At 41.5% G+C, this 17397-nt stretch overlaps 1 protein-coding gene across 1 annotated transcript in view; it reads right to left on the bottom strand.

Moving 5' to 3' along the window:
- The window catches only part of sorcs2 (sortilin-related VPS10 domain containing receptor 2), a 284143-nt gene that overhangs the window by 66417 nt on the left and 200329 nt on the right, over positions 1-17397 (bottom strand). Inside the window, exons 5-8 of the mRNA XM_076087245.1 lie at positions 15179-15252; positions 6327-6391; positions 1476-1594; positions 212-301 (exon numbers count right to left, since the gene is read on the bottom strand). Coding sequence (XP_075943360.1) covers positions 212-301; positions 1476-1594; positions 6327-6391; positions 15179-15252 — 348 coding nt within the window. The remainder of the gene's footprint in view (positions 1-211; positions 302-1475; positions 1595-6326; positions 6392-15178; positions 15253-17397) is intronic.

Here is a 17397-nt window from a genome sequence, read left to right as displayed (position 1 = left end):
GCTATATGCCAAATCATTTTTTTAACAGTTTTACAAAAAGAGAGATTCTCAGTAAAGGCCTAAAGTCTACTGTGGATTCCTGAGTCTTTATTTCATGGATCTACTGTTAGCTATCTGCTAAGCTTTCCTGTACAAAACAAGAGCAGAATACCCCAGGTTTAGTTTGAAGTGACATCAGCAGTGAAAGAAGTATCATTTTTGTGTGCTTTACCTTTGGCAAGGCGTACTTGGGAAATCTCATCTGGACGAACTCGTTGCGCCGATAGGACACGTAGTGCTTGGTAGGATTTCCTGTGGTGACCTGAAAAAATGCAACAAATTTGCACACTTAAAATCCACATTTTTGACAGACTGTATTATCTCCATTTGTATCTATTATTATACATTTTGCTTTTATTATTATTACTATATTATAACCTTTAAACACAATCACACTTTCATTGCAAAGAGGGAAAAAGAAGACTGTGGAAAAGAAGAGGAGGTAAAAACAGATTTATATATTGAAGGTAAAATGAAAGCTGCAAGCAGCATTGTTCGGGCCCTGGCACCTTCACGCACGTCGAGGGTACTGGCAGGACTCTGGTTGACGAGGCCGTGCATTTCTGTGACCATCAGACACTGCATTCAGGAGATAGATTTATTTATTGCGTTGACCAGCAGCTTAGCAAGATCATTTTGCCAGGTCTTAAGCCCTGAATGTTTTGAGTGTATCTCAGAATACAATCATAAATGTAAGCCTGTAAAGATCAACAAAAAACTGAATATAACTGTTATGAATTGCATACTAATGAGTGTTAATGTAGGAACAATGCTTTATAAATGATGAATTAAGTGTTTACTCATACTTAACTAATGCTTCATAGTGTCGTTATTATAAAGTGTTACCGGAATAGTAACTAAGTTAATCCACAATAACTAAAATATAACTAAAACTATGATATATATACAGACAGAATAATTGTAGTATTGCACAGAGTATTTATATTGCACTTTTGTGTTGTGTAGTCTACTGGGAGTACAGCTGGTTATGCAGCCTGACAGCGGCAGGAAGGAAGGACCTGCGGTACCTCTCCTTCACACACCGGGGGTGAATCAACCGGTGGCTGAAGGAGCTGCCAGGGCGTCCCGCATGGGGTGGGAGGTGTTGTTCATCAGGGATGATGGGCTTATTTAGGCTTAGTACAACAGGTGTGGTCCGCATATGCTGTTTCTATGCTGTGCATGCTCAATGTCATTTACATTCAAAGAATGTAAAGCATTTCCTTCTAATTAAAATTAAAATGTTTTGAAAATCAATTTCTAGACTTGTTACCCTGACCTTGAATCTAGATTCAAGAAAAAAAACCTGAACAGAAAAAAGTGATACTAAAATTTTGGAAATCTGAAAACAGAATGAGAAACCATTTTTGTTTCACTAAAATATTTCTATAATACACCACTCTACCCTTCACCTCCCCTGTTGTAATGATGTTTACCTTTACAAATATGTAGTTGTCCTGCACCAGCAGTGAGTTGTGGTCGATTTTGCCAAGAAACTGAGCAGTCACCATTTTGTCCGAACAGTTCTGGATGAGACAGGTAACATACAGGTAACCTGCAGTGGCACACAGAAACGGACAAAAAAAGAACAGTTCCTGTTGATTAAATTGTTGGCCACATATATTTGTGCAGGTTCACATACAGTGTGGCGATACATTCATTGTTGTCAAATATAGCTATATTACAATCTACTGAACATTACTGATAGGTTTTAAACAGAAACTGAAGACTCTGACCATGTAAGCTATGTTATGTGGAAACAGTGATAGATAAAGGAAGAATGAGATACTTTGAAGAATTTCTCGTGCATCCCGGGGGAGCCTGGGGACATGGCTGGCCGAGGGGTCTCTGGAAACAACGGACAGGTACTGGTTGGCCAGAAGGGCTGCAGCTGTGGTGGTTGCAGAGGCAAAAACCCAGGTTTGGGAGGAGTTTGGGGAGACCATAGAGAAGGACTTTCAGTGGGCCTCAAGGAAGTTCAGGCAAACCGTGAGACGACTTAGAAAGGGAATGCGAACTGAGGACCCAGACTGGGCATATTGTCGAGCGGTGGAAAAAGAACTTTGAGGAACTGCTGAAACCAACCAACACGTCCTCCATGGAGGAGGTAGTTTATTTGTTTATTTATTCATTTGTCAGGGACAATGCACACCAATCAACAGTTGAACTGTAAGTGAGCCAGAGTTAGCCAGAGAGGCTAATTTCCATCTGCTGTCCCCGGCCAGATGTTTCAAGGCAGCCTAAAATAACAAAATCTCAAATTGAAACGGAATTAAAATTCATAGAGAAACGGACAGCAACGTATAGACAAAACCAATACACAGCAAAAGAAAAGTGTACGACATTAAAGCAGAGCAGACATAACAGGCTTCAGCATGCAGAACAGACCCACCTACAGGACAAGCACATATATAACACTGAAGCACATAACATACACATCAAAAAAATGGAAAATAGCAACACTGAACAAGACAAATGCACATATAGGCGAAACAAGCAGGCAGGACAGACAACACATCAATGCTTGCACACCTGATTGGCAACAAACCATTCCTTGAAGTTATGCTTGAATGTTTTGTGTGCGTATGTGTGGTGGCAGAGCATTCCACGAGTGAGCTGCCTTCACAGAGAATGTAGATTTTCTAAACGAGCTTGACCCATGTGGAATGACAATGAATTGACCTCTTGAAGCACATCTAGTGAGTCTGCTGTGTTTGAAGATCTAGTGTTTGAAGACTCGGGGGTAGACTCATCCATATGCCTGGCAGTGATTGTTGAGGTCATCAAAAAGGCACCAGGAATGGATGAGATTCGCCCTGAGATGCTGAAGGCTCTGGACATTATTGGGCTGTCTTGGCTGACACATCTCTTCAGTGTCGCGTGGAGGTCGAGAACAGTGCCTGTGGAGTGGCAGACTGGGGTGGTGGTTCCCATAATTACAAAAGGGGACCGGAGAATGTGCTCCAATTATCGGGGTATCACGCTGCTCAGCCTCCCCATGAAAGTTTATTCCAGGGTGCTGGAAAGGAGGCTCCGACCCTAATGTCAGATACAGGAGGAGCAATGAACACTGAACACTATGTTGCTCTATGTTCCTCTTTTCAGATTCAGTTATCTTTAATCACTCCCAATTTCTTCAGTCATTGTTATGTCATTGTCATTGATGAAAAACAAAACTCCCTGCAGATTTTTCATATTGACATGACTCAAACTAAAGGGACCTTAAATGGCAGTAGCAAATGTTATGGGAAGCCATTATGAGAAATCTATGTTTAAAAGCACTCCTAGTGCTGGTTATTATGTGTCACAATATACTGTATTTATTTGTAGAAGTTTTGAATGTATTGTGCACTGTGAAAGAAACCAGACATCTCACTCATAGGTAATGAGTGTAGTCGGAGCAAGGTAGAGACAGGAACGAACGCAGGCTTCGAGCTGGGGGAGAAACGGCTGCATCAGTGTCTCACCACAGACCAACAGGGCACAGAGCAGGAAGAGCAAATCAGGTTTCAGCCAATCCCTGAGCTGATCGATGTGGTGAACAATGTGAAATATGAGACATTTCAGAGACTCTTCTGGGACAAAAGACTTTGAATCCCCGGAGATCTTCAGATCTGATGTGAACTGCATTACAGCTGGACTGCGGAACACCCAGCTGTTGTGTAGAACATATTAGGTCTCTCTTCCATGGGATATATATATATATTTTGTTATTCATAGTGTGATTCAATTTGTAACTGCATTTGCTTTTGTTAGATATTAAATACTTTTTGATTTTAACTTGAACCAGCTGATTCGGCCTTGTTTTGCTGACGGACGAAGGAGCAGAGGGGGGGGCTCCTTTTCCTTGATGAGAAATTTTGAACACAACAATTTGGCGACCCACGACGTGATTTCTCTACGATGGCTCTGAAACGGCTAGAGGAGACGGGAATCGACTGACACTTCCGTGGGTGCCCAAAATAATAAGGAATGCAGAGCCTTTTCAATAAAATTCTGCATAGGTAGAAATAGTAAACTTAGGCGGAAGTGTGGGTGATCATCATCTCTGAAAGCTGAATCTGAGTCCCAGAAGTATCCGTCAAAAACATTTTTTATTATTTCAGTCTGATGGACAGACTCACAGACTATGATTGGGTGTGAATGGGTGAATGATGACAAGTAGTGTGAAAGCGCTTTGGGTTGTCGGAAAGACTAGAAAGGCGCTATACAAGTACAGTCCATTTACCATTTACTGTCCATCGCTGTCAAACAGTGGCGGGCCGTGCATTTTATACCTGGGCCTTCACTGCTGTCCTGCAGCTGAAACACCTCATTATGTCCGATCTGATTGGTTGAACACTTTGACAATCAACAATATCGTCCCCATTCACTTAAAGTGCAAAGGGATTCACTTGTGAGTCTGCAGGCCTCGGGCCTCTCTTCTTACCTAGAGACACAGAGGTGAAATCTGATTGCATAAAAGCTCTACTTAAAACAAGTTGCCCTGGAAGCAGAGCAACTGAGGAAGAGAGTAGCTGTGCAATGAGAAAATAAGATAATGGGAACAATATTTGTATAAATTATAATACATGTAGTGTATTTATGAAAAATTATTAAATTATAAAATAGCTATAACTTTGTGATTCTGTCTAGGCCAGCAGAGAAGGCCTTGCTGGCCCTGACGGCCCACTACTGCTGTCAAAACTCACTTTGTTTGAGAACCAAGCATCTTGAGGTAAACAGAGTCCACCTCCTATTGTCCTGTGCTTACTTCAGGTACATCCATCAAGTGCAGCTTAATCCGGGATGGCACGATGGGGCCAAGTCTCTGTAAAGATGTGGCTACAACAGTCACCGACCTCCCATTGATAGGTTAGCCTGCATTTTCCTGTGACTGGATATTAGCCAGGAGCAGATTGGTTGGTGAAATAGCCTTAGGTCCTAGCCGGGTGAGCTTAGTGTTCATCTCGGCTCTCGTCTCTCGCAACTCCGCTTTCAGTGGTGTTTGGTCTGGCAGGTCTGGCTGGGTGGTCGGACATGTTTGGTGATAGTCTCAAGAATCCCCAAGAATGATTTCAATCCCCACGTTTCTTTCCATGTATTAGTCACTGCCATCTGTAAAATGTCTTTGGCGGCTGAGCAGGAAGCTAACCCCAGTGAAGATTCAGGGGAGATGCTGGAATATTTTGACAAAAATAGGGAGTTATTAAGCTAGCTGCAGCTGCAAACAACTTGGGTTTGTTGGGCAATTTGCTGGCATCCCCCCCATCTAATCTCTTTGCCAACCATGTTATCGCAGGTCTCACCTCCTTGTCGATCTATCCTGTGATAGCTCTTTGAAACCGAATTTTGCAATGAACCATCCACTTGTCTTTATTATGTATACATTCCTGATAAAATAAGATTGGGGGTGGGCCTCAAGTTTGGAAATTAAAGTTTGGAATTTAAAAGTTTCATAATGAAACGAAAATATTTTTACACTTATCAACAAGTGGGTTCTGCGCAGCCTTTCCAGGAGATTCAACTCAATAGGTCAGGGACGGCTGCTTGGTGTGGCAGTATCTCCCTCCCTGTAAGACCTCTCCTGCGCTGGCTGGCCCTCGCGGGGTGCATTTCCTCCATGTTGGTGCACCGCGACCAGGTCTCAGTCGGCATGGAAAGGCTTCTTAACGGGACCTTACCATTTCCCGGTGTCATGGACTTAGTACTCACTGCAGCCTCTCCCCCTGCAGAGAGGGACGGGGCCTGTTCCTCCTGGTGCAGACTGTCCTGTGCTTCAGGGGTCTGCGGCAATGTCAGCTACCCACCCCATCCCTCATCTTGAAACACGGACCCCATCTCATTTACCATGCTTATTGTGTGTGACTTTTTTTGCCGTGTCATCACTATTCATATCTATAAAACCAATATATTTTTGATTCAATTGTTTATTTGAGCACACAATTTCTAGCCACTTAATTCTGCTCTGAAAGTGCACCAGATTGATGTATTTTAATTTAAAAAGTCCGAAATATTCTACCAAAAAACAAATGGCAAAGCAAAATTTGTTTGTTTTCGTAGGGGCTACTTTCTCTCTTGCATTGCCTTGTTGACTTCTCATTTTTGTGGTATTTGTGACTTTGTGTGACAAACTTTCCACACTTTTGCTTTGCCTTTGTGATTAAATACACAAATCAAGGCTTTCTATTAAAATGACTACATTTCAGTCTGAAATCTAACTGTGCTTGTGGCCCCTGACAGTGGCCCCTAACAGTATCATGAATTACCATACAAAATGTACATGAGCAGATGCAACATCACTGTACCTCCACTTGTGTCTTGCATTTCCATGTGCACCAAATCAGGGTCCACATCTACATCAGATACTGACCTGGAAAACGGATGAGAATTACTCAATGTATTAATGACATTTCTGACCAGGGACAATACATTTAATCAGAAATTAGACATAAAACTGGATGGTCCACCTTGAAGGTCAGTCCACCTTAAATGAGCCTGGGCAAACAACTTCAGAGCTAACCCCCTCCACTTTAATCAGCAGATGACAAGCAACACACACCACACTGCTATGTTTATAGCTTTAACGTTACTGCGAACTTCATACTCACCTTCACATACACAACAGTCTCTGTCTCTCATTTTTCTCAATTTCAATTTCCTTTATTGGTATGACAACATTTTTGTTGCTAAAGCACAGGGGAAAAAAAGAATAAATAGCCTTCATCTGATGATATTGACAGTTATAGGATAATTATGATCATTCAAGATAATAAACAAATGTATTTATATGTCTTTCGATAGTGATGTGTGTATACATGTTTAATGTATAGTAGGCTTGTATTAACACACAAACATACTGTATTAAATATACATCTGCCTGTAGAGCAGGGGTGGGCAAACTTTTTGGCTCGGGGGCCACATTGAGTTTTAAAATTTGACAGACGGGCCGGGCCAGTAGCAGATGAATGGAGTGTTTGTGTGAACTAATATAAATTACAAGTAAAAGCCATGACCTAAAAAGTAACTTTCATTTAATTTCAGTGGGAACAGTGTTGTTGGTCACCCTTTTTAACCAGTGCATCAACATTTGGTGTCAGTTTGGTTGTGGCAATTCTCAGAACAGATCTGAGGTGTTCATCAGTTAGCTGGGATCTTACACGATATTTTTTTTATCGCATTAATGCATATTTTATCGTGCACTTATTTATTAAGTAGTCAATTTTGACACAGTGTTTTTAGTGTAAAGGTTAATAACTGTGGTCTTTTTAGCAGTTTGATTCTTTGACCGGATCATACACATATTTGACTGTCACATCTAACATTATCAGAGGTCTGCTCTGTAATGTCTTTCCTTGTCTCTCCCCCCTGTGTCACGGTGTGGGTACATCTCACTGGCGTCAGGAAACGTATCAGAATACCCTTATTTTATTGGCTAAACTGCATCACGTGACGTGATTCACAACGCATTGGTCGGTGTTTTTCCTGCACTGCTGAACAAGTGCCGTAAATGCTGGAAAGGAGCGTGAATAACTCCGCTGCATAAAGCAAAGGGCCGCGACCCACTAAAAACGGGTCCGCGACGAACCACCAGTTGTGAATCACTGGTCTACAGGATCATGACGAGCGGTGAACAGCTGTTTGTGTGGCGTGTCTTCCGTCTCTTCCTGTTTCCTTCACCTACATTCCCCTGGGTCCTAAGCCCCTCCCTGTACAGCTTCTTATCACCTCTTTGGACCAATGTACATTTATAACAAATACCACACATATTACACGGTAATCAGCGTTGCATATGTGTCAAACTCTATCGGTGCATCTACAGTCTGTCTTTGTTCATCCTGCATCGCTCTGTTCTGTTCTTTAATGTAACGTAACTGGAGCGGCGGAGCCTCTCCCAGCTGTTAGCAGACTGTTGTGCTAGCAAGCAGGCTCGCTTGCGAGCTGTACCCAGCATGCAGTTCGGCGGTGAAATTTTATAAATGTACAATTATTAGTGTTACAAATTGTTTATGTGTCACAGACTGTTGTGTGTCGTGGTGTTTTTCTCTGTTAAAGAGCATTAGTTGTGGGTTGTTAATTGTTGTGTTATAAAGTTATGACCATGACTAGGGTTCCCTCTCAATACATATAAGACAACTAGCGATGACCGCTGTGCGGCAAAGAATACATTTAGCTACCTGTTGAAAGCAGACAGCAGTTGTTTTGGCTATTCACCGGTATAATGGTGTGTGAAGAATTCATATCATACGGGAAATTAAAACCGGTATACTGCCCAGCCCTAGTCTTTATTATAGTTTGGACAATTTTGTACCAATATTTGACGAGCCAGATTAAAAAGCCCAACGGGCCGTATCCGGCCCGCGGGCCGTAGTTTGCCCATGCCTGCTGTAGAGCCTGCTTCTGGTTGTTCTGGATGGTAGAGTGCTGGCTGACATCCTACGTCACTATGCCTTCCTCCAGTTCCCTTATGGCCTGGATGTTTTTGCTCACTGCTGTTGTGAAAGCAAGTTAGGGTCTTCACTTTGAAGTTCACTAACTCCCTCTCTAGGATGGAGATTCCCGCTCTCACCTTCACACTGGTGGAGAGTTTGGGACTGCAGTGAGGAGAGGACACATGACTATTGCTGGGGATGGCTGGTCTCTCTGGGGTCTCTGGCTGCTGTCTGTTTCCTTTCTTCTTCTTTTCTGCCCAATTGTTAATTGTCTGGAAGCTGTTGTAAAATGATCCTGACTATTTTCTAATCCATTGTGGTATAAGTTGATGGTTAGGGTGGGGCAAGTGGGATCATCTTCAATGACTGTAATTTGTCTTCCTTTGCTGATTCCATTCTTTTTAGCTTGGGTGAAATTTTCACAAAAGTTTGCATGGCAGGCAGAAGGATGAGTGAGAAAAGTAGGTTGGTTTTGACCCTGTAGTTGTCTTTCAGGAGGAGGTCACATGGACAGGATACTGGATCGCCTATCCTTGAATATCCGGTAGATCTGAAACTTTTACCGGCCAATAGCTGATTGCAGAGCTGTCTGATTTCTATAATCATTCACACTGGCTGTCAATCAAAGTAAGGCGTCTTTCAGTATATACCATTTGATTGTTAAGTCTCCTGGTCTTTTTATTGTAATAATAATTGTTGTGAACAACGATGGAAAGTGAAATGTGATAACAAAAAGAATCTTTAACCAACCAACCTTAACTAATAAACCTCTCCCACAAACTGCTCTAAGGGACCCCTGAGTCACAGGTTGAACTCTCAATTTACCTTGTGCCTTGATAGACTCACTGCATAAAAGACATTCAAACTGATTTATGAAGTATAAGACCCCCGTAACAGCTGAGTCTACTAGGTTTTATGACACCACCTTTCTTGTTTTACGAGCATCTACATTCCCGAGGAGCGGAAAAGACACAGAGACACATCCAATTGTGAATAAAAATAAAAATTAAGTAAACTGAGTTTGCAAAGTAATATGTACCTTACCTGCTGAGTTCACATATGTTTTGTAATTAGCTTTGAAATGTGGGTTTCGGACCTTCTGTAGACCTCTCTCCAATATTCTGATTCCTTGAGATACAAACTACTTATTTTCATATATGCATCTGTTACGTGCCGTGTTGTGTTTGTGCTTTCCCTCTGTTTTCCCTCAGTGTCTTCTCGGGTTCCACCCTCTGTCCCGGGTGCAAGCTGCAGCGGCTGATTGGACGCGGCTGCGGACGATCGCGATCAGCGGTGGATAAGAGGAGAGGAGCTCCTGAAGGACAATCTCTTGGGGCAGACCACAGTAGTGAGGCTGTGCGTGTGAGCTGACAACCCTTGGGCAACGCGTAGTGGTGGAGCTGCGTGTGTGTTGCTGTGGACCATTGGCACCTTTGTTCCAGCCGTGTGGGCTGTTGTGTGTACAGTGTCGCTTTCTGTTGACCAGGAAGTAGTTTTCTTTTGCTGCTGTGCAAGCAGCTAGCCTTATTACAATAAACACTCTTTTTGTTAAACCGTCATCACTGCTCAGTCTCTCTCTCCCTGGGAAATAAACACCGTTACTCCCCGCATCCCCTAGATGTCAAAAAGGGGATCGTAACAGCATCTTTTAGGTCCCCTGATATCTTGAACAGAAATTTGAATGCACTAATACTAACTTGTATTTCGGATATACATTTGAATCCATCTCAGTGTTACCAATTCACTTTCTTTGTAAACCATTCACAAATTGACTCTTAAGTTTGAATACGTTTTGTTTGCATTTGTTCTAATCTATTTTTTGTAATCATATCAAATCCATCTTAGGTTACTGACTCACTAACTATAGTGTGCCTTTATAGATTAATTGTGCAAGCTTGAACTTTACCAAATCTCTAAATTTGGAAACATCGGAGTATCTAAATAATATGTATTCATGATATACAACTCTTTTTTCAATTCTTTCAGTTTCTTGTCATGAATTAATTAATGATTAATTAATTGTTCTGCCTGCAATTTTTACCTAAACCAAAGCTCACAGACCACCAGCCTGTCTGTTCCTGCTTTGAGTCTACAGATTGGGATGTGCTGCGTGGACCACATGGGGAGGACATCAACAACATGACGGACTGTATCACTGAATACATTAAATTCTGTGAACAAACCGCCATTCCATCCCGGACTGTACACTGCTTCCCCAATAATAAGCCATGGATCACCAGTGACCTGAAAGTTCTTCTTAACAAGAAGAAAGCAGCTTTCAGGTCTGGGGACAGGGAGGAGCTCAGGACAGTCCAGCGCGACCTGAAGGTGAAGCTCAGGGAGTGCAAGGACACCTACAGGAGGAAGCTGGAGGCCAAACTCCAGCAGAACAACGTGAGGGAGGAGTGGACGGGGATGAAGCAGATAATCTGCTTCATCCCCGTCCACACCTCCCTCAATCTTAAAGCCAATCGGCTTTAAGGTTGGAGGGAGACAACCAGGGGGCTCCCTGGAGAGGGCCAACGAGCTAAACTCTTTCTTCAATAGGTTTAGCTCACAGCCCTCATCTGTCTCCTCCACACACCACACCTCCCAAACACCTCCCCATCTGTCCCCTCTGTCCCCCCTGGAGAGCTACATGGACCACCGACACTATGACCACCCTCCCCCCCCTCTCTGTGACGACTGGCCAGGTGAGAAGACCGCTGGAGACACTCCGCCAAGGCAAGGCTGCAGGACCTGATGGCATCAGCCTCAGGGTCCTGAAAATCTGCGCCATCCAGCTGTCTGATGTTCTGCAACACCTCTACAACCTGAGCCTGAAGCAGGAGGAAGTCCCGGTGCTGTGGAAGAAGTTGTGCCTGGTTCCTGTACCTAAGAAGACGACACCATCTGGCCTCAATGACTACCGACCAGTTGCCCTCACATCTCATGTGATGAAGGTGCTGGAGAGGCTGGTCTTGGCCCACCTCTGGCCGCAGGTGAAATCATCACTGGACGCCATCATCTACCTGCTGCAATGAGCTCAGGACGGGAGGAGGAGTACAGGGCAGCAGTGGGTGACGTGGAGTGGGCCAGTAGAAATCACCTGCGTCTGAACGTGGCCAAGACCAGAGAGATGGTGGTCGACTTCAGGAGGAAGACGACGGCTCCACAACCGCTGAGAGTTCTGGGAGAGGATGTGGACATGGTGGAGGAGTACAAGTTCCTGGGTGTCTCCATCGACAACAGACTGAACTGGAAGACCAACATCAACGCTGTGTACAAGAAGGGGATGAGTCGACTCTTTATCTTGAGGAAACTTCGCTCCTTCAACGTGTGCAGCAAGATGTTGGAGATGTTCTACCAGTCTGTTGTGGTCAGTGCACTGTACTTCGCCGTAGTCTGCTGGGGGTGCATATTGTGCATTTCCATATGTAATATTTTATTTTACTCTGTAAATTGCTGCTGCTACAAACTAATTTCCCCCCGGGGATGAATAAAGTTTATATCTATAAGGGAGCGCTGCCCTCACCCTCCCTTCTTGTCTTTCACCCAGGACACTCTTTTGTGCTGAAACTTTGAGTTTAATCTTATCCATTCATTTATTATGCATACAGGTACAAATACATATCTACATAAGTTTGTCTGTGTCATGATAACGTTGTCTATCTAATTGTGTAGATGTTTAATTCATTTTTACTTTAATTGATAAGGTTTTATTCAGTGATTTATGTCAGAGTGTTTGGTACCATTCTGTAGCCCAGCTTTCAAATATGGTAGAATTAAACAGTCTGTCAGTTAACTCGTATTAATTCTCTAAAAAAAGGTCAAATGAAAGAAATAAGATAGTTGTTAAGATGGGAGTGGTTTGCTATTTGCACCAAACACCACACCCCTTTCTCAGGTTATAAGAGCAAGATGAAGTCAGAAGAAGGCTCTTCTACTCTGGACATTGACGCTGAAGGGTGATCTCCACAACCCTACCTTCCACTGCCCACTTACCTTAAACTTTAACTTTGAATCCTGCATGCCAGATCTCTCCCTAACATGAGCGAGAGTGAGATTGAGAGATGAAAGAATACGATCTAAATGAATTACTATCATCCGACAAGATCCAAGATGCAGAGATGCCCGAAGAGAATTTTGGGCCACTTCATACAGCTTCCATATGCTCATCAGAACTGTCAGGTGAAAACGATGAGTTCCAGATGTGAATGAGTTTGAGGTTTCTAGGTTGAATACATTTGAAGTCACTTCATAAAGTAATGTTACTTAATAAGTTAAGGATAGATGTCGACTAATTGAGAAAATAATGATTAATAAGGTTTAGACCTAAAGTTGGATCTCCCTTAAATTAAAACGAGTAAATTGACAATCAATCAATATGAGTAACCGATTCTACCTGGTCAAATGTAATGCTTTTCATTCATACATGGTTAATTGTTATTTATTAATCCTATTCTTTAATTATTCCATTCATTTTTTTCATTTTATTGTTGATTTATTTATTTTCTATTTAGAAATCAAGTTATGTCCAATGAATGTTTCATTTATAAAGAACTGGATCATTTCATTTTTGTGTATATGAAATAAGTCACTGTACACCATGATATAAACTCAAACCCTGACATTGAGACTTGATTAATATCAAATTTCAGAGTTTTCCCTGTTTTTCCAAAATATTCAATTATCTAACTTAAAGTTATTGCGTCTCATGGTTGAAGCTTAGGGCCATCACTCTTTTTATACTAATCCATGGCTTTATGATTCATAATTGAGTTTTGAATAACCTATTTATTAAATCTGCTACAAGCAATAACACCATATAATGCTCGTCTTCTTTTTGTGACGGTTGATGTGGTTGTTTACAAGCTGGCTAATTTTAGCTTTCAGTTCGTATAACTGACTAGTTCAACTGCCAGTTGTCTTCTTTGTATTTGGAGAATATACAAACGAGTTTTTCTGATCTTTGTCTCAAAATGATCCTCTCCAATTATTCTTTCCGATATCAGTAGTTGAGATTGCAAATCAAATATTTCACTCTGGAAGCACAGTAAGTGTAGAAAGTATCCTAAGAGTTTGATATTTCAGTTCGGTAACCATGGCAACGCTCAACCATATACTCGCTAGCGTTACACACACACAACCCACGCACACAAGCTATTCCTCAAAGGAGTCATCTACTTGTGTAACACATTTTAGTTAAAAAAAACCATCAAAAAGACGCCCTTCAAATTAAAACTTGGAGGGACAAGGGATAGAAGATGAATCACAGGAAGTGCTACAGGATGACGGCGGTCCTTTTCAAGTGATCTAAGCAGTTTGCCTACTGATTTATTAAAATCAACTGTAGTCAGCGCTCCATAAACCAACAGAAAGTCACGCTACCATAAGAGCTTCACAGGTGACGATACCAGTAAAGATTTAGCTGATCTACTTTATATTATATTTTATAGCTCTGATTTTCATAGCAGCTAATGATTTCAAGACAAATCCATATGACCTTCATGAGCATTTTATGAATCCAGTTCCACTGGCCTCTAAGAAAACCAACTTGAATCAGGCAAATTTCTTGTTCTCCTACTTCTTGAACGATTTAATTTGTCTAATCATCAGTTGAAAAATCACCTTGAATAAAAACAAAGGAAATAGTGCAATAGTTTATATTTGAACAAAGTATTCCCAAAGTTATCATTCTTGTGCACACAGTCTTTTCTTTTAAAGTCGCTTTCTCTCAATAGTTAATGGAATAAATATTCAGCACGTTGGTGCATCGCAGGTTGGATTTCAGGGCACATTGGATGACACAGTTGACAGGTCGGTAACACAAGGCCAAAAGAAGAGGCAAAACTGTCAGAAACACGAGGAAGGGATCTGGCGCGCAGGATTCAAAGTTATTAATCTCAGTTGTAGCATATTGGAACCCAAGTGTAGGAAGGCACAGCTTCGGGTTCTTGCTTCCTAGGTCGGCTTGATGTCCTCTCAGCCTGTGGAGATGTCTTGGCTCGCAGAATGCCTTCAAGCCTGCAGACGGACATAACTGCCCCCCACCTCCCTTGGCCTTCTGGCCAGGGCTGTGGAGATTAACCTACAGCAAATCACTCCCAACCTAACAACTTTCTTGATTATTAAATGTAATCTTATTTACAGAAATAATACTACTTCACTTACATAGTCTATTTAATCCTTCCATATTTGAAAGCTGGGCTATCTGAGCTGCAGAACAGTACTAAAGTTTGATAAAAATCACTTAATAAAACCTGATCAATTGAATGAATTAAATGATTAATCAAACAATTACACAGTCCTATATGCATGATAAATAAATTATAGGATTAAACCCAACATTTCAGCACAAATCAGTGTCCTGACGGGGAAGGGTGGGGGGGGGGGGGGGGGGGGGGTTACGTCCCTCACACCTCTTGGAACAGACAGGCTGGTTGTCTGTGCTTTGGTTGAGAGAAAACATGCAGGCAAAACAATCAACACCCAGTTTATACTGTATGTCAGGTACCCAAAATAATTGTGAACAGAGTTGGTTATCATGGACGCTATCTGCTCTAGATCTCTCCAGGGTTAGGGTAAGTTGAGGGTTGAACAACTTTGTGACCTAGTTGAGACTATGAGAGCCCCGTTTGTTACTGCTTTGTACATGTAGTATGTGTCAATGAGGAAGTAATAAACTAATACACTGGAAAGATTGAGCTCAGCCTTGAAGTCCATATTCATCAATAATGACAAATTACCAGAATACTTTGTCTTTGGTCACCCGCTCCTGAAGCAAAGTCCACTTGCGGCCCAGGTCTATCGAAGCAAAGAGCTGGATACAAAGAAAAACACAGAGAATACCACAATTAGACAGAAAACAAACACTCAAAGCATATAGCATCACATTAAAAAGCCTAACCTTGAGCCCAATTACAAGATGTATCCGAAGCACGACAGCCCCCCCTGTCATCAATGGTCAAACTCAATATAAAAATCACATTCCAACTGTACATTTCTAGCTGTGAAAAAGAACAGCTACAGCTGATCGTGATAGAACTGTGTCCATGCCTTATTATGTAAATGTAATGTAAAATGTCTTTGAGTACTATGAAAAGCACTATATAAATAAAATGTATTATTATTGTTAGTTATTTGACCAATCGTCCCACCTCTATTCCCTCCATTTCCACCTCAAGGTATACTTTACAAGTTGCAGAAATGTCATTGTATTAAAAGTATTACAAAAGTTAAGTAAAAAATTCGCAATGATATAGATAAATAAATTATTTGACTTATCAAATACTGAGGCCAGATATGCTTTTTAAATTATTCTTGTGTTTTTCATCTGACCCATAATAGGAAGTGACAGGAAACAGAATAATTGGGGGGGACACACACACACACCAGTGGCAGGCCGTGCATTTTCTACCTAGAAATACCACCTTATAAACACATGATGGCACCACAGCTATTATTCATTTTTAAGGTTGTAACTATGTACATCTTCGTATTAAACCGTTCGGTACGAGCCATTTGAATAATGCTAGAGCATTTAGAAAATGCAAAAGCCTAAATTCAGGAAAACATAATGTTCTCAGCTGGTCTGGCTGTGGGATCCACTGTCATTCCTTAATGACAAGCTGCGGCCCAAAGAGATTAACATTGGATTTTACTTTCACAACGCGAATGTTGAACGTACTGCTCTGCAGTGTCTTTCCTCGGCTCAGGTTCCTCTATCATGGTGCATCTCACTCAGTCAGAATGCATTTTGATTGGCTGAGCTGCATCACGTGATGTGATTCACTACCCATCAGCCTCTGCTGGCTGTTAAGTTTCGTTTCACGATAGTCACGTGCTCGCCCACTGACCAATCACAGCACACTCTGTACCTCGCGGGAAAGCTACACATGGACACTGGCGGCATGTAATGCTGACGTCATTATAGGCCGGCGTGCAGGCTCTGATAGTCAAAGAATACGCCCAACATGTCAAACTAAAGATCTGATTGGTTGAACACTATGACGATCAACAATATCGTCCCCATTCACTTAAACTGCACATGGATGCACGTGTGAGTCTGCAGGCCTCTGCCTCTGTTCTTACCTAGAGACACAGAGGTGAAATCTGATTGGATAAAAGCTCTACTTAAAACAAGCTGCACTGGAAGCAGAGCAACTGAGGAAGACAGTAGCTGTGCAATGAGAAAATAAGATGGGAAAAATATTTTTATAAATTATAATACATGTAGTGTATTTAAGAAAAAATATTAAATTATAAAAGATGTTTTTTGTTTTTTTTAATATATATATATATAGCTTTGTGATTCTGTTTAGGCCAGCAGAGAAGGCCCTGACGGCCCGCCACTGACACACACACACACACACACACACACACACACACACACACACACACACACACAGACACAGACACAGACACACACACACACCAAAGATCTCTGGTGGGATTTTAAACATGGACATTGTGATTATAGTGTTTGTGTCATATACATGTTCAAAAAGGAATTCATAGGTTGGTTTATTGGTTTTCTATTCTTTTAAAATGATGTTTTTGCTGTTCTAAAATAACAGCAAAACAAGCTAGAAAAAAAAGTAATACAAAATTACGAAGCCTCAAGAAATATTTATGTAATTATATAAGTGATCATAATCAAAAGCTACAAAACAGAAAATAAACCATTACATAAATGAATAAATTAGAAAGCAAATTAAATTAGCATCTTATATTTAAGATTAGGTCTTCTTGTTAGAACAAACAAGATGCTTTTATAGTGGCAGTTTATCCATAACTATAAGGAGAGGTAGATCTTCGTGATAAGTGACGGATGGCTGAAGGTTATACAAAAGAGCAAAATATATAATATACAGATATAAAAGCTGTCCCATAAGGGATTATTGAACTTTTTCATTTTATCATTGGTCCAAAGAGTGTTGGAGAACGAAAAGAATCATGGAGTAAA

The sequence above is a fragment of the Anarhichas minor genome, unplaced genomic scaffold, assembly GCF_050575085.1.
Source record: "Anarhichas minor isolate MPS153535 unplaced genomic scaffold, ASM5057508v1 ptg000009l, whole genome shotgun sequence".
NCBI classification, from domain to species: domain Eukaryota; kingdom Metazoa; phylum Chordata; class Actinopteri; order Perciformes; family Anarhichadidae; genus Anarhichas; species Anarhichas minor.
Note: the sequence above shows the minus strand (reverse complement) of the source record. Positions and strands in the feature narration are given on the sequence as shown.